Here is a 21,018-nt window from a genome sequence, read left to right as displayed (position 1 = left end):
CGGAAAAGTGTGAAAAAACAGGACGATGGCGATTTTTAGTATGTGATTTAGGCAGATTTTTTCGGAGTTACTAATTAGTTTATGTTTAAACATTTTATGTGTACCTTTATGTGTACCTTTTAGTGAATCTTTTTAATAGTAGTATTTTTTTTTTAAATAAACTTACCAATTACGATATATTTATATAAATAAGATTTGGCCTAAAGTCGCCGTCAATAGAATTTGTGAACAATGTAAACAAACCTTGTAGTCAAAATGTCTTTAATTTTCATTCCAACTCATCAGATACTGGCTAAATCCATGTGTTATTTAATCAATTCATATCAAATTGTGATCCTCAACCTTTGAAATAATAAAATTGTGCTAAAATATTGATATTTTTTATAATGGTTTGTTTACATTGTTGGCAATTTCTATTGACAGCGATTTTATTTAAATCGATCTTAAATATTTTTTTTATTATTTTTCCTAGAGTCAGAAATCCATTGTCTATCACATATATTAATATCTCGTTAAAAGAAAAATTCATGCATTTAAGGGTTAAAGACTATAATTTGTACAGTCACCGGCATAAATATGTGATGATTTCTACACCTTGTGCCGTAGCCTAATGGCATTTCTGCGACGCGAAACAAAAACGAAACGCCGCGAAAGATAGTCTGGCTCTGTCGCGCCAATACGCAAGAGCGATAGAGATAGATATCTACTAGCGTTTCGTTTAGTGAGCGTTTGTCCATTCGGCTACGTCGACGGCTTGTCACATTAACGTCTTGTTTGAAATGTCATACGAAATTGTCAAACGATTTAAAGCGACAATGTACAGAAATCATCACTTATTTATGTCGGTGACTGTATTATTGATTTGTGATATCAAGTATCGTTTTTTCAAAACCTGGTGGTAGATATACAGTAGCAAGTTGTTAGCATTAGAATCGGCCTCTTGTTGATATCTAATCAGTTCCCGGCATTCAAGATCTCACGCACGAGTAACGACCCGGTGTGTCCTTGGTCGCCACTTAGCGAACCGATCCTTGAAGCCGTGTGCATGTGCATCCACTCCTGTATGGCCTGATGCAATGTACTTAGGTATACCTACCACCTAACTACATTGTCTATTAAGGACTTGAAAGGTTACGAAGGCCTGTTACAAGCTCGACGCCAAAATCTACCACCCGTGAGAAAATAGTTATTATTTAATAAACATTTAGATAAATTAAACAATACATGTAATGATTTACTATTTAATATTTAAGGATTAAGAAATAATGACGGAAAAGTGTGAAAAAACAGGACGATGGCGATTTTTAGTATGTGATTTAGGCAGATTTTTTCGGAGTTACTAATTAGTTTATGTTTAAACATTTTATGTGTATTTTATGTATACCTACCACCTAACTACATTGTCTATTAAGGACTTGAAAGGTTACGAAGGCCTGTTACAAGCTCGACGCCAAAATCTACCACCCGTGAGAAAATAGTTATTTGTTATACAAGGGGGCAAAGTTGTATTTTAACGCCGAGTGCGGAATTGAAAAACGAGCAAGTGAAAGGATTCGCTCGTGGTTCGAGAATATAATCCTGCACTTAGCGAGTTTTTCAATACACGAGAAGTAAATAGTTATTTGTTTTACAAGGGGGCAAAGTAGTTGTTTAACCGCACGTGCCAATATTGATATCCGAGCAAGCGAAAGATTCCAATACTGAACCGCGAGCGTAGTGAGTGGTTCAAAAAGTGGAATCTTGAGCGTTGCGAGGGTTTCAAGGCACGAAGGTTAAACAAACTTTGCCGCCGAGTGAAACACAAAACTTTTCACCACACCAACACGAACAAAATACTGACTATAAAACATCAAAATAAATGAAATCCATCAATTTATTCAATATTTATGATTCAAAATCATCATTTATAGGTAAAATCTAGCAGCCAGATTAAGACATCAAGTTAAAATTTGTATGAAATTACTTTGCCCCCTTGTGGATAAAATGCAATTTTGCTATCTGTTTTCGAATAGCAAAGAAAGTCTTTACCAGTTGGTGTGGTGAAAATACATTTGCACCCGTGTGTAACACAAAACTTTTCCCCTCACTATAGCGAGGAAACTACAACGCAAAAAATGCACTGCTTCCAGTAGTTCCACAGGTGGTAAATCATCTTCATTACTAGATTCACCTACTTTTATCAATTTTAAAGCAGTTAATTTGACTATATTCAAGGTCAAATTACTTTACCCACTAGTGGATAAAATGCGTTTTTACCCGCTGGTATTAAAGGATAAAACACGTGTTTCCGAGCTAGTGAGGGGAAAAATATATTCTTAGCTTAATATTATTTTTTCACCACACCAACTGGTAAAGATCAATTTTGCTATTTGAAAACGGATATAAGCCTTGCATTTTATCCACAAGAGTGCAAAGTAATTTCATACAAATTTCAACTTGATGCCCTAAGCTGTTTGGTAGAATACTGAACAAATTTCTGTTCAGTATTTTGTTTGTGTTGGTGTGGTGAAAAAAATTGTGTTTCACTCGGTGGCGCTCAAGGATCCACTTTTTGAACCACTCGCTGCGCTCGCGGTTCAATATTGGAATCATTCTCTTGCTCGGGTATCAATACTGGCACATGCGGTTAAACAACAACTTTGCCCCCTTGTAAAACAAATAACTATTAATGCAATTGAATTACGCCAGAAAGCCTGGGCATAATTATTAGTTCATTACGCATGCTAGCATACAATAATATTTAAGAATGTATGGAATGTACTATCAGCTGCAAAAGTGCATGGAGAAATTATGAATGAATTCATTGATAAATTCGTCATGCACTTTTAAGAAACGTCTTCACCAGGGGCTAACTAAGGTTAACTGGAATAGATCACTTAAAGGGATAAGTTCGCCTTTGTACTGAAACTTTTTATTTTATGTGTGTTGTATTCTTTTCTTGAGCAAGACTTGCACAAGAAAATAATAAACACTTAGTGTTTACCAGTGGCGGCTGGTGAACATTTCTGCTAGACAACACTGAGCAATAAGAAACCTACCTTTACATTAGGTACTATGCTAGTAGGTAATCAATTTTAGGAAAGCCTGTGGGAATCGGCTTGTATGGATCAGCCGCTACTGGTGTTTACTTACTAACCTACTACCTTATGACTACAGGCGATCGTATCAAATATACGCTTTTTATTAATAAATCAAAAATATGGGGTTCTTCAAGAAGCAGGTATTTAGGGTTCTCAAAGGTTGGCAACGCATAAGTGACTCCCTTGATGTTGCTTATGTCCATGGGCGGCGATGACTGCTTACCATCAGACGGCTCGTCTGCTCGTTTGCTGCCTATTTCATAAAAAAAAAATGAGTCTAATATCCGGTTGCGTGATGGAAACTACGGGGTTGAAACATAAGTTGCTTGCGTATTACTCTTACATACTTATATTTAAGATTTTTCGTGGAAAACCATATTAGCAAATCTTTTCTTTAAGGCGAAAGTGAAATTACAAGCAGTCTCCGTAAGGGTGAGAGGCACCAGAAAACATATAAATGCCTTTGAATGCGAGGACTTAGCAGAAATTCATTGCTAAAAATAAGCTGCACCCCTAGTTCTACCTCCCACCTTGTCCGAAACGCCCTTTGATTGAAGTTCATTTTGCATTTTTTGTTACATTTTATTTTGTTTTATGTTATATTTTGCGTCGAATAAATCACTACAGTTCTCTTTGTTACTTTCGTTCTGAACTACAAATAACAGCAAAAGTTTATTAACAAAAAAGGCAGTTTTTTTCAAGGTAACATTAAGCATTCATAGAAATTGTCTTTCGTAGATATACAATTAATTGTGTATCGATTGAGTAGAAGGATAATACCTCGGTAAAATGTGGAAATGTTGATAAATATTAAATAGGTCCCTATTTACTTGTAATTTGTGTATTACATGATACATGATTAGCACATAGCTGTTTTTTAGGGTTCCGTAGTCAACTAGGAACCCTTATAGTTTCGCCATGTCTGTCTGTCCGTCCGTCCGTCCGTCCGTCCGTCCGCGGATAATCTCAGTAACCGTAAGCACTAGAAAGCTGAAATTTGGTACCAATGTGTATATCAATCACGCCAACAAAGTGCAAAAATAAAAAATGGAAAAAATGTTTTATTAGGGTACCCCCCCTACATGTAAAGTGGGGGCTGATATTTTTTTTCATTCCAACCCCAACGTGTGATATATTATTGGATAGGTATTTAAAAATGAATAAGGGTTTACAAACATCGTTTTTTGATAATATTAATATTTTTGGAAATAAGGACTGTATCGTTAAGTATAAGGACAAAACAAACCTCGTCTAAATGTTGACATGTGCATAATTTTGTATTATTATGTTCCGAGAGTATGATCTGAAGGTATTGGTAAGCACTATTTGATATAAGAAGGTCTGATATTTTTTTTATTTTAGGGACTTTATGGTATTTTCATTAAGGTCTAGCAAATAAATTTCGGACAACCCCTATCTGGCTTAATTTGAGAATATTTCAATGACTCTTTGTACGATTTCAACAAACAAAGGTTAATATGCTGCCAAAATATATTCTTTAAGAGTCCTCTTCATGGTTTTCCAATTGGGTACTTGTAGAATAAATGCGGTGAATTTATATAAATTAATAAAACACAATTTTGGGCAACGTTCCGGATTGCCGTAAATTTTTGATGCGAGCAGGATGAGAGAAACAGATAAAAAAATTATCCATAGGCCAAAGTCTAATTGACATTCATGGTGTTTGAACAGTGCCTAAACCAGATCGATATAAACAGTGTATGATAGTCAAATTCGACATCAAAGTCGGAGTTAGAGTAAGCACCATGCCACATTCTCTAAATGGCCGCCATACACAGATCCTGAACTTTATTTTTTTTTAATAACAGTGGCTAGACTATGTCCAGATATTGTGCTTTGTGGATCATGTGTCGTTGAGGTTCGCACCGTACAATTTTTTTTCGCAATCGTATCGTCTTTTACGCACTTTGTGAATTTTCTAGTAGCATTTGTCCCGAATCGTAATTGGTACTCGGGAGGATTAAGTCAATACTGTCTAAACCATATGCTTTACGTCGAGCTTCTAGGACAAAATGTGTACCTTATTATGTGCCTTATTAAGCCCATGTCTTGTTATAAGAAAAAAATCTAATAGCAAATAAATACGGCTACTCAAAGTTGTCTTCATACTTAACGATACAGTCTTTAATCGCTCCTAAAGGAAAAAAAAGTGCGTCCCCCCCCCCTCTAACTTTTGAACCATATGCTTAAAAAATATGAAAAAATCACAAAAGTAGAACTTTATAAAGACTTTCTAGGAAAATTATTTTGAACTTGATAGGTTCAGTAGTTTTTGAGAAAAATACGAAAAACTACGGAACCCTACACTGAGCGTGGCCCGACACGCTCTTGGCCGGTTTTTTTTTAATTTCCTACGACTCTTCCTAACAAATGCTGAATGTGGCATTTTCCTAGTTTTGTAACTAACTTCAAATAAGAGACAATCAAACGGTCGCTATAAAACTATGAAAACTATCATGGATTTATTTAAACTGGGCAGATCTTTAACCTTGGTGACGAATAAAATAAGTATAGGTCGGCGCAAAAGTGTACCTGTACTGTAGTACAGGTACACTTTTGCGCCGACCTATACTTATTTTATTCGACCTACGACCTATACTTATTTTAAAATAAAAACTGCCGAAATCGGTTAACATAATAAAAAATTATCCCTGAAAAACCAACATACTATCACTGTTAATTATAAGTTTTCGATTTTGAATAAAAAAAGTACAAATGGCAGACTTAATGCCTTAAGGCATTCTCTACCAGTCAACCATGATTTGTTGGTTAAGCAAATAAATAACCATTTTGTAGGAGTATATTGTAATATACTCCTACAAATAAAATAAAAACTGCCGAAATCGGTTAACATAATAAAAAATTATCCCTGAAAAACCAACATACTATCACTGTTAATTATAAGTTTTCGATTTTGAATAAAAAAAGTACAAATGGCAGACTTAATGCCTTAACCGATTTCGGCAGTTTTTATTTTATTTGAAAGAAGATATTTTACATTAACAGTTGCAATAAAGTTTAAATAAATAAATCAGCTTGAACGATCGTCAAAGTCATAAAAAATAAATTGAAATCTATAATTTTAACGAGTTTGGTCTATTCCTTCGTATTTTTACGGAGACGTACGAACATGCTGTTTCATTTATTCTTGGTACTTTCAGAACGAACTGATATTGCCTGAACTAAGCATGACAAATACTAACGTTTCCTACATAAGAGTTTCTTCTCAGATTCGGGAAATTTTATTACTTTTTAACTTGCCATACATATGTTTTACTATATAATTTTAGACTAATTGTTAAGACTTAGTTTATAAATGCAAGCTACATATTCTCTGTAGCCATATTGTATTTGTATGCCATGTGGCGAAGCATAAGTGATACTTTTCTATACATTTCAGACCTACTGTTGTACCTATGATTGACAAATAAATGATTTGGAATTTGGAAATACTATGCTAAACTACTTATTATGCACTACATCTGTACTTTAGAATCGAGCGCCTTAAAAACTTAACTTGCCTTGGCCCTAATGACTGCTACAAGTATCTATACGGTACCGGTACGCAGGAAAGTTTATTGCTGGCCGTACCGTTAATACCGTCGTTAAATCAAAGGTAAATGTTTACCGACGATAAAATGTGACAGGCATAAAATTAAACAAAATTAACGATCACAACATTCATAACCGCTTAGTAAACAGAGTTTTCCTGCACGTGTCATTTGAGATACATACAATCACGCCTGTATCCCATAAAGGGGTAGGCAGAGCATATGAAACTACTCAAGTTTCTGTGCCACTCTTGGCAAATAAGGGGTCGTTTGAGATATTGATACAATGTATACATACTTACTGTAAGAAGAATGGATTATTTTAAGTTGAAATAAAAATACAATCTTGCTAAGAAACGGTTATTTATTCTTAATGCAAGTACAAAACAAATTAACACGGCATATTTTTTTTGTTTAATTTTTAATTTATCTTGCATAGCAGATACAAAACGAGTCATCCCGGATATTTTGGCAAAACGAGTAATAATAAATAGGAAGCATTCAAAATTATAATTAGAAACGAAAAATTATACGGCCCTCATATTGCTCATTGAAATAAAATTATATTTCATATCTAACGTAATAATCAAGCTCTTACAAAAACAGCGAAATTATCCGGAAATTAATTAAATCTCGCGCGAATGAATATTTGGAGACGAGTATGATGACAATGGCGACTAAAGAGGGGGAACAAAAGTTAGGTGTAATTGAAATTGAAATGCTGCTCGAGCGCGAACTGACGACTCCTGATTACTTCACTCTCGGAACAAAAAGGCGTAAGCGACTGAGACTGTCATACTAACATACGCCCTTCTTTTTAAATGATGTTTGGGTGCAAGCCGAGATGAGCGCGCTAATTAATAGGAACGTAGGACCTATCCCGACCTCGTAAGTCTTCCTGAATCGTCGTTCAACTTTCAACGTTATTTGGAATACAGTAAAATGAGTTTCTGCATTGCATTAGATCAGTTTTGAGTGAAGTTTGCTGCATTGGGTTGAGTTAATTTTGCGGAAGCCACAAGATGCTTCCTAGGCATGTACATTAAATTGCTTTAGCATTTATTTTGAGATTTGGAATCACACTGTCACTTAGATTGCATTAAATACTAAACATAAGAGAAATGCAATGAACACGGATACATTCTTTATATATGTACAGAAACTCATGCAATATGTATGTATTCCTAAAGGGACTAGGCAGAGCACATGAAACTGCTCATGTTTCAGTGGCACTCTTAGAAATTAAGGGTCCAAAGATACCAAAATTGTGATACTTATCGCAGTGAAAGGTAAAATTGAACCCAAATCCTACAGTCGAGTTCTACGGCATCCACGGGAAGATGAGGGGTAACGTAATTCTTAGCCCGTTGTCACACGAGTACACTTTTTCATATTACCTATAAAACGATTTGGCCATTCTCTTGTAAAAGATAAAACACCATATAAAAATTCATCGGGTTAATACTTAACTAACATACCTAAGTTAAATCCAATAACCAACTTTCAATAAATCACCGTCGAATAACTGCAAGACTATTATTAATTATAACTTTACTGCAAGATTCGATTTATCGGCAACATGTTATGAAATACATCACCGCTGAGTTAGTCAAAGTCGTTCACTTGGGCCTCGCAAATTGATTTTGCTAAGTTTGATAAAGTTTTGGTAAGCCCGTATTGGGGTGGTGCAAGTGACAAGCGAATGGGTGGAGAAGTTTGCTTGTAAATGTAATAATTGTTAATTCAAATTTAAATGTTTTAGAACACAGAACAGTGTAGAAGATAAAACAGTACACATGAAAATGTATTTTATCACGATTTCAGTACATCCCTTCAAATTGCACTATTTACTCATGTACATAATTACACCTTTGTAACACGGTTGATTAATTAAAGAACGATCTATCTATCTATCTTTTATGTGTATAAACATTATATTTGGGTTTTTTCACAAATGGGTTCTCTACTTCAATGCAATATTTTTTTTTATGGGATAGGAGGTAAACGAGCAGACAGGTCGCCTGATGGTAAGCGATCACCGCCGCCCATGGACACCCGAAACACCAGAGGTGTTGGAGATACGTTGCCGGCCTTTAAGATGGGTGTACGCTCTTTTCTTGAAGATTTGAAGGTCGTATCGGTCCGGAAATACCGCAGGCGACAATGCAAATGTTTTTGATTTTAATAGGATTTTGGAATGGACCTTATTGTATATGTAGGTATGTATATGTGATTGTAATAGTTTAAATGTTATCTACATCCACTCTGTGTCTACATCGAATCCAGGCCCCGTAGCCGAATGGCATTTCTGCGACGAAAAACGCCACCGAAACGCCGCAGAAATGTAGTCTGGCTCTGTCACGCCAATACGCAAGCGGCAAGAGCGATAGAGATAGATGGCTACGAAAGAGATATTATTTATGTTTGTGCATTCGGCTACGGCGTACACTGATCGGCACGAAATATGTCCGTTTTGGTAAGGATTCGCCTTACCAAAACGGACATATTTCATATAAAGTAGAAAAACTGCAGTTGTCTATTCCGCGACAACTTTATTTTTGCACTAAACCGCGCCGGACCAACTTCTCTATTCCTGCTTTCATGGTAATACCAAAGCTTGACAAAATATACGTTCCTTCCTCATTATATTTGCTTAAACAAGCAGGTATGCTCTACTGCTTTTGTTATTCTTGAAATGGTTGAAAGAAAGGCAAATATCGTAGATTTGTATTATGTTCGGTTTAGGGGTATTTTAGTTCTTTTTTGGGTTCCGTAGTCAACTAGGAACCCTTATAGTTTCGCCATGTCTGTCTGTCCGTCCGTCCGTCCGCGGATAATCTCAGTGACCGTTAGGAATGAAAAGTTCAAATTTGGTACGAATATGTATATTAATCACACCGACAAAGTGCACAAATAAAAGTGGAAAAAATGTTTTATTAGGGTACCCCCCTACACTTAGTGGGGAGTGATTTTCTTTTTTTAATTTCAACCCTAATGTGTGATATATTGCTGGATAGGTATTTAAAAATGAATAGGGGTTTCCTAAAATAATTTTTGATAACGCTCATATTTTCGGAAATAATAGCTCCTAAAGTAAAAAAAAATGTGTCCCTCCCCCTCTATCTTTTGAACCGTAGTTTAAACACCATACAGCACAAATGCCTCACAGTCTTCGTCTGGGTACTGGGCACTAGGTACTGGATCCCAAGCATTCATTATACGCGATACAATCAGTTTCTATAGTTTTATTTCATGTGTAGCTATGGCGGTAACCGAAGACAATATTAACTTGACCTTCATTTACCTCCATTTAGGGAGTCCCTGCAGCCCTGCAGGCCCAGCCCAAGTAAGAATCGTCCACGATCCGTAACGTATCGTTAGGGCATTTTCAGAATTTGGGACCTCCCACTTATCGTAAGTCGTTAACAAAAATTAACTCACTGTCAATTTTGTGACGATAATTAAGCATGAAATTTCAATAAAAATATTGTTTTTGTGTTAATTACATAAACTTTAAGCGATAATCTACATTCAGAATGTGAAAAAAGTAAATTTTTAGACAGATTTTATGCTTAATTGTCATCACAAAACTGACAGCGAGTTAGTTTTTGTTAACAACTTACGCTAATTGGGGGGACCCAAATTCTGAAAATGCCTGTTAGGTCACACGTTAATCGATTAATAATAAAAAGCCATTTATAATTAAAATTAGAATTTTGTTCTGAAATTAAACCTGTTTAAGTAGGTACTGATTCCTTGTAAATGAAATATTCTTTGAGATTTGCATTGGAGATAATTTAGTTGTATAAATTAATTTCCTTTCGTTGCGTTCTTTTACTAATGCTTCAGATAAAATTTGAGATAATTGAACAAAAGGTTTTTTTTTCGTCTTATTTATCATTTGTGATGAGTTTTCTTTGAAGGATTTTCTGTTTTTAACAACCTCGTTTATATTGAATGTCTTTTGTAATGGAATATTATTTGACATTTCATTCTCATGTGATTATTACGACTATTTAGATATGGGCCGAATATTCGGTAAATATTCGGTATTCGGCAAGTTTTTCAATGTTCGTGTTCGGCCGAATAAGTCGGTTGCATTGCCGAATATTTACCGAGTAAACAAAGTAAATAACTAATGAAGATCTTACGTATTCCATTGGATAATAAGCTTCTATTTTAGTAGTTTTCTAAGGAACTACTAAAAAGAGATAATTATCTATGTAACTATCCAAATATAAATACAATTGTTTTGTAAAAAAGTTAAAAAACCGTAGTTTAAGACTTGAGAAGAGTTCAGAGTTGTTTTAACTAAGTTTTACTGTTTTAGTTAACCGCTAAATCATAACAACATAGTTGTAGTATGTATAACCATCAATCATTTCATAGTAAATAGTTTTAAGCATAACATCCGCTTTAAAAATATTCGACAAAGTCCGTATTCGGCCCATCTCTACGACTATTCTATTTAAGAGAGAGAGAGAGAGAGAGAGAGAGAGAGCTTATTATAGAACGAATTTTTTTCGTAACTTATAAATGTCTATTCTCTTGGTAATGTACGAAAAGAAGTGGCGCTGATTGTCACTAATACTGTAAAAGCAATAACCCTACGGCTTTTAAGAAATACTTTATTCAACTATTGGCCTATATATTTGTGATCGTCTAGATTAAAATGTATAACCCGCTACGTTGTGATAAAATATCATTAGAATCACGAATACATTTCGTTACCGTACTGAAATAAAATTGTACGTATAAAATGAAACAATAAAAACACAATAAAATTCCCGCAGACATAAATTGTAGAAAAATATTTAAAAAAAACTAACTACATAAATGAACATGCAACTCACCCGAAAACAGCATGGGGCTTAAAACTAAGAATAAAATTAATGAATTGACTTAATTACCTGATTTTACAATTACATTATATAATTATATTACAATTAAACAACTAAGTACTTTTCTAACTTAAATAAATATCCATAGACTCCGTCGTACAGCAGACAAACAACAACCTAAAATAAAACCCGACCACAAAGGGACCTTGTGATATAAGACCATAGATCTATAAAGGGGAACCTAAGTTATTACTTTGTTTTGGAACGAAAAGGGGCTCCCTGCACGCCTACACCCCTTACCTCGCGTGACGTTGAGAATGGAACAAGCCCGTCTACGCGTCCGACAATCCTTCGTGGCGCAATTCCTATCTAATCATAAAAACATTCAAACCTTCGCACCTAGATATTCATTCTTCAACATTCTTCACTTTCCTGACATTCTCAAAAATATATTTACGCACAATGCATTTATAAACTACGCCATGCTATCTACGCGCTGCGATATTTACGCTTTTCCCTAACTCGACATGCAGCCGCGTATTTGTGACAAAGTTAGTGAGTGTGTGAATTTGTCCAAAGGTGCTCTGAATATCATTTATACTCTACAACATCCACTGTACTGCAGCCCCTTAAATTGGAAAGAGAGCACTCTACCTTCACACACGACATCAGACGTCAGGGGTCGGCACATATCGAGTGGTTGAATCCCAGGACTACAGAGCGAAATGTTGCAGAAATACAAACAACTCAGGCCTTGGGTGTGTACCTAATGTGTGGTGTAGAGGCTTCGGACTTCTGAAGCACTGACACGTCAGATACTTCAGGCCAAAGCCAGATTCGGCGCCCGGTGCGGCAGGAGCTACTCTCGGCCACCGACCTTCTTCCGAGTGTACCTAAGTGTGTGTATGCAAATGGACTAAACGTGTGGTGTGTCAGCTGTGTGTGTAAGTGTAGTGTGGTGTGTATCGAGTGTGTGTGTCCATGTATTATGTTTGTGAGACAAAATACATGGGTGTGTGTATGTGTAGTTTTTTATTGTGGTTCACTATCTCGTCACAAATAATAGAATCAAAGAAGCAATTAAATGCGTGACACTACAATTTCGTCATTCTGCCGGAAAGAGCCAATATATGATTGAGTGTATGATGTATGGTATTCGGCTCCTCCTTCAAAACAACTTCACTGCAATGTCAACATTCAATTCATGCAAACTGATCAAAGTAAAAGTGATTTTAAGAGTGTTTTATCCACTTTCATAGCTAATTTAATAATTACGAGCTAAATCATGAGATACGAAAGTAGCCAGAAGGGCTCCCTATAATCTTCTTCTCGTTCACTCGTACTCTCGCTCGCTGGCTCGACTCGGGAACATTGCAGAAGAGATCTATTTTGTCCTACGTACGAATCGTCCACTGACGATTTCCTAACCCTTCGCGAATCACGCTGGACTAAGCTAAAAAAAAAATATAAAACACCCGACGTGATGACCTAAGGGGATAAAATGATTAACTTTATATTACTTAAAACTAAATTATAAATAAGTTTAAACACTTCCTGATTTCACTGATTCTACTTGAACATAATTACACATTATTAGAAAACAAACACTTTAAACACTTAAAATCTCTACACAGTCTATTGTCATTTTAAATCACACTATTGCTATAATTCACTTTCAAGGCTAATCTACCTATATAGATTTGACCTAAGAGATAAAGACACAATTAACTGATTTCTGGCTAAATGTCACGACGCGTATCCAGCCAGTCGTTTCGGGCTCCAAATCTTGACTAACTCCTGTAGGTTTATATTTTAAAACCATAACATTCACACGAATAGATCTTCAAAATAAAAAGACTTTTGTACATACGTTTTGCATTAACATACGTCATTTCATAATTTAAATTATTATAATTTTTAACAAGATGACGTATGTGTCACCTTATTTAAATTAACCTACGCCCTTTTTACACGCATCTGAAATAGAACTCTTGTGTTTAGCTATCGAGTATTCGATAGTGTCAAGTACCATAAGAGCGACTCGCCGAAAAAAGGTAATAAAAAGCAAAAATTATGACCGTGTGTTTAGATTAGGTCGATTTCAAGAGCTTGCGACTTGTGAATATATTTTTAGGGATCCGCATTAAAATACTGGCCAGTTATAAGGAATTAATACCTAACCCTGTAACACTGATGTTACAATACGCGTAATATTATAGGCATGACAAACATTAATGCTAGCAGCGGCCGTTGGTACTGTAAGAGGGACGGCCTATTGGTGAAGGGCATCCATATATTTAAAACACTCTTTATATTAATATCTTTTTATTTCAAGGGAGTTAAATAACAAACAACTACTCCCAATCGCTGCTTCTATTCGAATGCCCCGTCAAGTGTTCGTTCTCCTTGACGTTTATCTATTATTCTAAATTCAAACCGGGGACTGCCAGTAAACGAATATCAAAATGCTGTAAAAGATTTCATTCCGTATATGAAACCTCTTACAGTACTAATTTGACTCATAAGAGTCATTAGAATTAAAATAGAAAAGCCTCCAGAGTGAGGGCTGGCGCCCAGTAGGCCTAGTACAAGATTTCCGCGAGAGTATGACGCCGCGAGATAGATGACACGTCTTCTTCTAAATGTATCAATGACATAAGGACGGGTAGTCTATCTCGCGGCGACATACTCTCGCTGCAATCATATGCTAACCCTGCAGGTGGTTGGCGCGACAGTATCTGGTTGGAACATAGACGGCACGCTTTTTTCTAATTGTATTTATGACAAAAGTGTTGCGGCAAGATAATCTCGCGCCAATCATCAGGTAGCTGCCGGCCTGCCCGAATGACAATCGTTGACGCCAGACGCTAATCGAAACGCAGTCTGGTTCTTTTGCGCCAAACGGATGACCAAATGCATCCGTACCCTGATAGTGCTGAACACTAACCCCCTCATTCATAAACGTACTCTAAGAGCCCATTTAGACGGTACGAGTACTCGCATACGAGTTTTATTACATTGCGGTATTTGATAGCGGTGCAAAATTGTATGTAACCTCAACAGCCCGCAATGTAACTAAAATCGCATGCGAGTTCGCACGCCGTCTAAATTAGGCCTAAAGCTATCAAGCTGATAAAGTTCGTTTGTCCCTTTCTATCACACCAATACGTCGGACAGGGACAAACGAACTTTATCGGTTTGATAACTTTAGTGTACGTTTATGAATAAGGGCATAGATAAAATATAACAAGATCATACCATCCCATACATTAAAATGCGACCGCCTAAGACCGCGCTTACACTCCACCACACATAGATGGCGCCACAAAAAAAAAGTCTTGTAGCTTTCGATTATACTTGTAGATGGCGTTAAGTGTCACTTTTGACATAGATTTACGCCTCGGAATTGACACTTAATGCCAATCTACAAATAATCGGTGGCAACAAGGCATTTTTTGTGGCGCCATCTATGTGTGGTGGAGTGTAAGCGCGTTCGTAGGCGGTCGCATTTTAATGTATGGGATGGTATGATCTTGTTATATTTAATTTATGATAAGGGGGTAAATATTTATAACTTTTCCCAGCGTACCAAAACAAACATAGCAAAGATGATTCCAATATTGATGCGATTTTTCTCTTTCAGATCGGCAGCCTGAAGCATTTCTTCCTCCTGTCACACCCACACTTGAGCAAGCGCTCGCCTAACGCCAGTATAGACTACGAGAATAGACTGAAAAATGATCCCCAGGTACGTCTAGATGCTTACGTTTTATAAGTTATATCGGTTTGTGGAGGAAAAGGAGAAAAACGATCAATGTGTAGGAATGGAATCGATTGGCGTAGACACAAATTGCATGTGAAAAATACAACTGTATGAGAATAGTTTTTCTAAGCATTTGATTCGGGGGTCGACCATAAACACTGTCAAAAATGAGCACTTTCTCGCACAATGTATATTTTTTGAAAATCCGTTGAAGCCAAACATTGTTTTTGAAATTGTGGGAAGGTCTTCTAAGACCGTTTTCACAGAGCAGCCCGGAATCTGGTAGCCTATCCGGCTATCAAAAACCATCCTATATTTACTTAAAACTGACCGGCGGCTATCAAAATGCAATTTTTTCTACTCGTCGATTTTAATCTGTCAATTAGGACACCACAGACTAAACTATAATAAATGCTGACTTTTCAGTGTTGGGTAGTCTTTGACACTTGACATCTATAATAGTTCATTACAGTTCACTTTAGTTAACTGTAATAATTAAAAAAATAGAACTTCATATTTACAAGTTCTATACTATTTTGTTTTCATTCATTCCCTTAATTTCAAATAGTAGATCGAAATTATGTTTCAAAGAGTATGTAGGTATTACAAATACATATGTAATAATGTGGTGGTAATAATTATTCTTGTGGGTTGGTTGGTAGGTATTTTGCTGTCGTGCAATATCGGCATAGGGAGTGCAGAGTGAAAAAAAAAGAATAAAGGTACACTGAGAGAAATTTGCATTGTGAATTTAACAATTCAACTTGTTGCGGGATTATCTGTTTGAAACGGGAGTATCTTAGTAAACGGAATAAATCACAATATTGATGATACAAGTCGAATTTGTTCGAACAACAAGGTCAAACTTGTTAATAGTTATTTGTTATACAAGGGGGCAAAGTTGTATTTTAACGCAGAGTGTGGAATTGAAAAACGAGCAAGTGAAAGGATTCTATAGTTGAACCACGAGCGAAGCGAGTGGTTCGAGAATAGAATCCTGAACTTGCGAGTTTTTAACACACGAGAAGTAAAATACATTTGCACCCGATCGAGTGTAACACAAAACTTTTCCCCTCACTATAGCGAGGAAACTACAACGCGTAAAAATACGTTTATCACTGCTTCCAGTAGTTCCACAGGTGGTAAATCATCTTAATTACTAGATTCACCTACTTTTATCAATTTTAAAACAGTTAATTTGACTTTATTCAAGGTCAAATTACTTTACCCACTAGTGGATAAAATGCGTTTTTACCCGCTGGTATTAAAGGACAAAACACGTGTTTCCGAGCTAGTGAGGGGAAAAGGATATTTGATTGAATCAGCCAAACATACCTATGTTTAAAACAATATGTGTCATTTTGCTTTTACAAAATCGACTTGTTGATTCAAATGACGAGTAACGTGTAGAATGTACTCGTTACACTTAACAAAATCTAACTTGTTTGAACCAAAGAGCACTTGTTGAACGAATATGAAAACTGGTTGTTTTTTTCTCTCCATGTAGGTATATTCCAAAGTATATCGTTCATTGTTTATGCTATAAACTATGTATTGTATGAGCGCATATCCTTTTTTATTTGTCTAATCTAATTACATAAAAAAGTATTCCAATCCAATTTTTTCCATGTTTGAATTATTAAATAGAGTGTCCGTCCAACGGTTATATATGTGCTTGTTTAGTGGATACATGTGGAACTCAACTTAACTGTGTAGTAATGGAAAAAAAATGGATCAGTTACAATTTGACGGCCGGTCTGGCCTAGCGGGTAGTGAACTAGTGACCCTGCCTGATAAGCCGCGGTCCCGGGTTCGAATCCCGGTGAGGGCATTTATTTGTGTGATGAGCACAGATATTTGTTCCTGAGTCATGGATGTTTTCTATGTATATTCTAGGGTAACATGTACTATCTCTAGATATTTTACCCAACACCATGTATCTTGATGCATCACTGTACTGTACATGTAGAAAATAAATACAATACAATACAATACAATACAATACAATATATGTATTTGTATATTATATACACGGTGTTTCCGGTATCACTCAAAACCTCAGACACCCCAACTGATTTTTATTTTTTTAAATTCATCTAGAGTATTCATCTTTTAATCTGATCGTTACTTTTTTTTTAGTTGAATTTTTAATTTTCTGTACAGCTCTACTTGACTTTTAGCTCTACACTCAATAAAATAATTGCTAACTACCATAATAAACCATAACACTATTTATTTGTGTACGTTACTGCAACGACATAAGGTTTACCAATAGACAGCTAAGATGTCACTGTAAAACACTTTAAAGCTTTGTCACAGTAAACTTCAAATTGGACAGGTAATCGCAGTAAGCAAATAAACTCAATATTCAAAATGACAAGGTTGTAATTAGGTACGAGTTCAATTTGTTATGACTTATGATAAACATTAAGATTATACTGACAAACAACGTCAAACTAGTAGCGGAAAAAATAATCGTCCGAGTAACCGGCCAGTATTAATACCCCTAAATACTGAAAAAAAGGTAAACAACCTCTAGCAATGCGATATACACAATGTTGTTTTACGAGTACAATAGAATGGGCACGTAAAAAATAATTAATAATACTAATTTAAATAAAAATATTACCCCCATCAAGATATAGCTCAATCGATTCTACTCTCGATTCTGAACAAACTGTTTTCAGGTTTTTAGTGTTAAGTGAAACACGGTGTATATCGTTGTCTGAGTACCCACAATACAAGTCTTCTTGAGCTTACCGTGGGGCTCGAATCAATCTGTGTAAAAAAAAAATCCTATAAAAAGTCCTATAAAAAAGTCCTATAATTGCCTCCCAGTCGGAATTTGGCCTGTTGTACCTTATACGTCAGGAATTAATAGACGCTTGTTGACGTGTCAGTTTAATTTATCGTCAACATTTGACTTGCACACTGTATGTGGCGTTCGTGGCCTTAGGTTTCTAATGCTTCATGTCCAATAAGGCGATTTTATCAAACTTATTTTGTACCTGGGTATCTCCTGGGAGATAACCTATTTTAATAATTCAACTCAATCAAAAGTAAGCATTAAGTACTAATTTAATCACAAAAGTTAAAAAATCTATTTCGCTTTCATTTACATAGTCTAACTTGTATTAGTAATTTGTTAGCAAAGTTTGCTGACAAGCGCTTGGGTCTGCCACTAAATCTAGAAGAAAAAACCGCTGAGGGTTCCGTACAAGCTTTCTTATCTCATGTAACTATAAATGCGAAAGATTTATCTAAATTAATTTTATTAAGCAGCTTTGACAGATTTTGTTGTGACCTAAACTTTGCAAATAAATTAAAACTTTATTTTTGACTAGACAAACAATTACCTTTACTAACGTTATTCTAAAAAAAATGAAACAGTTAATTGCTTATAACTTATTGAATGAACAGGCTTGGTCCTAATCATGTCTGCGTCTCCATCAGTCATCTTATACACCGTGTTTTTATTGAATTCCGTTAACTTCGTCATATAGCTAGGTCCATTATAGGAAATAGAATAGCATAATTGTTTTTTTTTTAATTCGTAACTTTTTTCTGAAAAATACCATACACCTGCGATAGATGTTACATCAATTTCCGTTAAGAAACGGGCTTTGTGTATTCGATATGCGATGTCATAGTTTGGACACTTACTTAGTGTGAGTTAATTGTAAAGCCCGTTTCTCAACAGCAATTGAAGTTAATATCTATCGCAGGATTTTTAGAAAAAAATACAAATTTAAGAAAACTAACTATGCCATTCCGTTTCGTAGAATGGACCTATATGCCGAAGTTAGCGGAATTCAATAAAACACGGTGTATATTGAACTACCACTGTCTATTATGTACCTACACGTCTACTTATTTTGATACAAATTATATATGTATAACTACTATGTATGTATGTGTATGTACTATGCATACATGTGTACTGTTTTGGTAGAATAAATTGTATATGTATAACTGTGACTAGGCCACCTGTTCTTAAATAAGCAGTCCATCTTTAAAATTTTAACTCCATTTTAAGTGTGAATGAGCTTCAATTACGTATCTATATTCGTTAGCACTATAAAGAAAACTACAAGTTTATATTAAAAATCTTAGGCGTCGGTACCTTAATCTAATAACTATAATATTCTGTGCTGTGACACGAATTGGATTTCAGCGTACGTTTTTTCTTTATAAAAGTTTCAGTAATTCCCTAGGCGGTCCCCAAGGAAATCTATGTCTGGAATCCGCAGTAAATTTATTCCAAATGAAATTAAGGTGTAACTATAGGCATTTATGTATAATTTGATACTATATACGTGACAGTCTCGAGGGGAATATATTGGATCCATACTTAAAAGGGAGGCACTTTATATTATAGCTACAACGCCTATAACCAACATAGGTACCTACTGTTTGTGTTATTCGAAGTTAGGTAGGTCCAAATAGTTGAAACATGTTTTGTTTTACACGGAAGGTACTATCAGCTGGAATAGTGCAAGGAGAAATTATGAATTAATTCATTGATAAATTCGCCATGCACTTTTACAGTTGATAGTACAAGGGAAGGAACTTCGAAACGGGTAATTTCAATCAATCGATTATTATATTTTCCATTTTATTGAGTATTGAGTGTCATTTATGTCCACTGAAGACACGCACCATATGTGAATAGAAGACACTGTATTCATATTAGTTGAAATTACGTGTTTGCCGAAGTTATCCTGTTTCTTAAAAGCTGGTAATCAAATTATTTAATGAGCGTTATGAAACTTGTGAAATACTATTAAACTATCTACTCGTTTAATAAAGTCAATATAGTGAAGTTCAATTCTCCTCGCATTATCCCGGCATTTGCTACAGCTCATGGGAGCCAGGGGTCCGCTTTGACAACTAATCCCAAGATTTGGCGTATGCACTATTTCACGAAAGCGACTGCCATCTGACCTTCCACCCCTAAGGCCGTTTTCACATTATCCGATCCGATATCGGATGTCGGAAGGATTTCAATAGAAAACATCCAAGATGGCGCCTGTAATGTATGGGATATCGGTCCGACATCCGATATCGGATCGGATAATGTGAAAACGCACTTAGGGTAACTGTGCTTTATTGAGATTAGTCCGGTTCCCTCACGATGTTTTCCTTCACCTAAAAGCGACTGGCAAATATCAAATGACATTTCGCACATTATTATGCTTATGTATAAGTTCCAAAAAACTCATCGGTACGAGCCGGGGTTCGAACCCGCGACCTCCAGATTGTGAGTCGCACGCTCTTACCGCTATGCTAGGCCACCAGCTCTTTTTTTCAAGCAATATAGTGAAATTAACTATGACAAATGACGTCCAGAATACATAATTATATTTTTTATTTATTATAAACTGCACAGTTTATAAATTGACCTTAGTCGCACTTCATGGAAAGTGACGACAACGCCGAAGTTGTAGCTCACTGGTTCAGTAATAACCTATTCACTCTTGACTTGAATACACCCAAATTGTATTCGGACGGAAATACAGATGAGGAGAGCATGTTCCATTCCTTAGCAGTTCGCATTGCCGGTTATAAACTTACCTAATTAAGACGCTATAGGAGCGAAAATGCTAAAATGGAAAGCCCCCCTTTCAATTTGGGAATTCTAGTTTAATATACTAGTGTTATCAACTATATTTGACGAAAAAAAAATTGTCCATTAAGAACAACTCAGTTAAAAGATATTGCGAAAAAATCTTTAAAATCGAGGTTCCGCTCTCGACGGTTTC

General features: G+C 35.7%; 1 protein-coding gene across 1 annotated transcript in view; it reads left to right on the top strand.

Annotated features, from left to right (window-relative positions):
* LOC125234222 (furin-like protease 2) overlaps positions 1-21,018 on the top strand; it is a 45,305-nt gene that overhangs the window by 9,407 nt on the left and 14,880 nt on the right. The window contains exon 2 of the mRNA XM_048140431.1: positions 15,137-15,241. Within this exon, the coding sequence (XP_047996388.1) occupies positions 15,137-15,241 (105 nt within the window). The remainder of the gene's footprint in view (positions 1-15,136; positions 15,242-21,018) is intronic.

Source organism: Leguminivora glycinivorella, chromosome 15 (assembly GCF_023078275.1).
Source record: "Leguminivora glycinivorella isolate SPB_JAAS2020 chromosome 15, LegGlyc_1.1, whole genome shotgun sequence".
NCBI lineage: Eukaryota > Metazoa > Arthropoda > Insecta > Lepidoptera > Tortricidae > Leguminivora > Leguminivora glycinivorella.
This window is presented reverse-complemented; position numbering and strand designations above follow the sequence as displayed.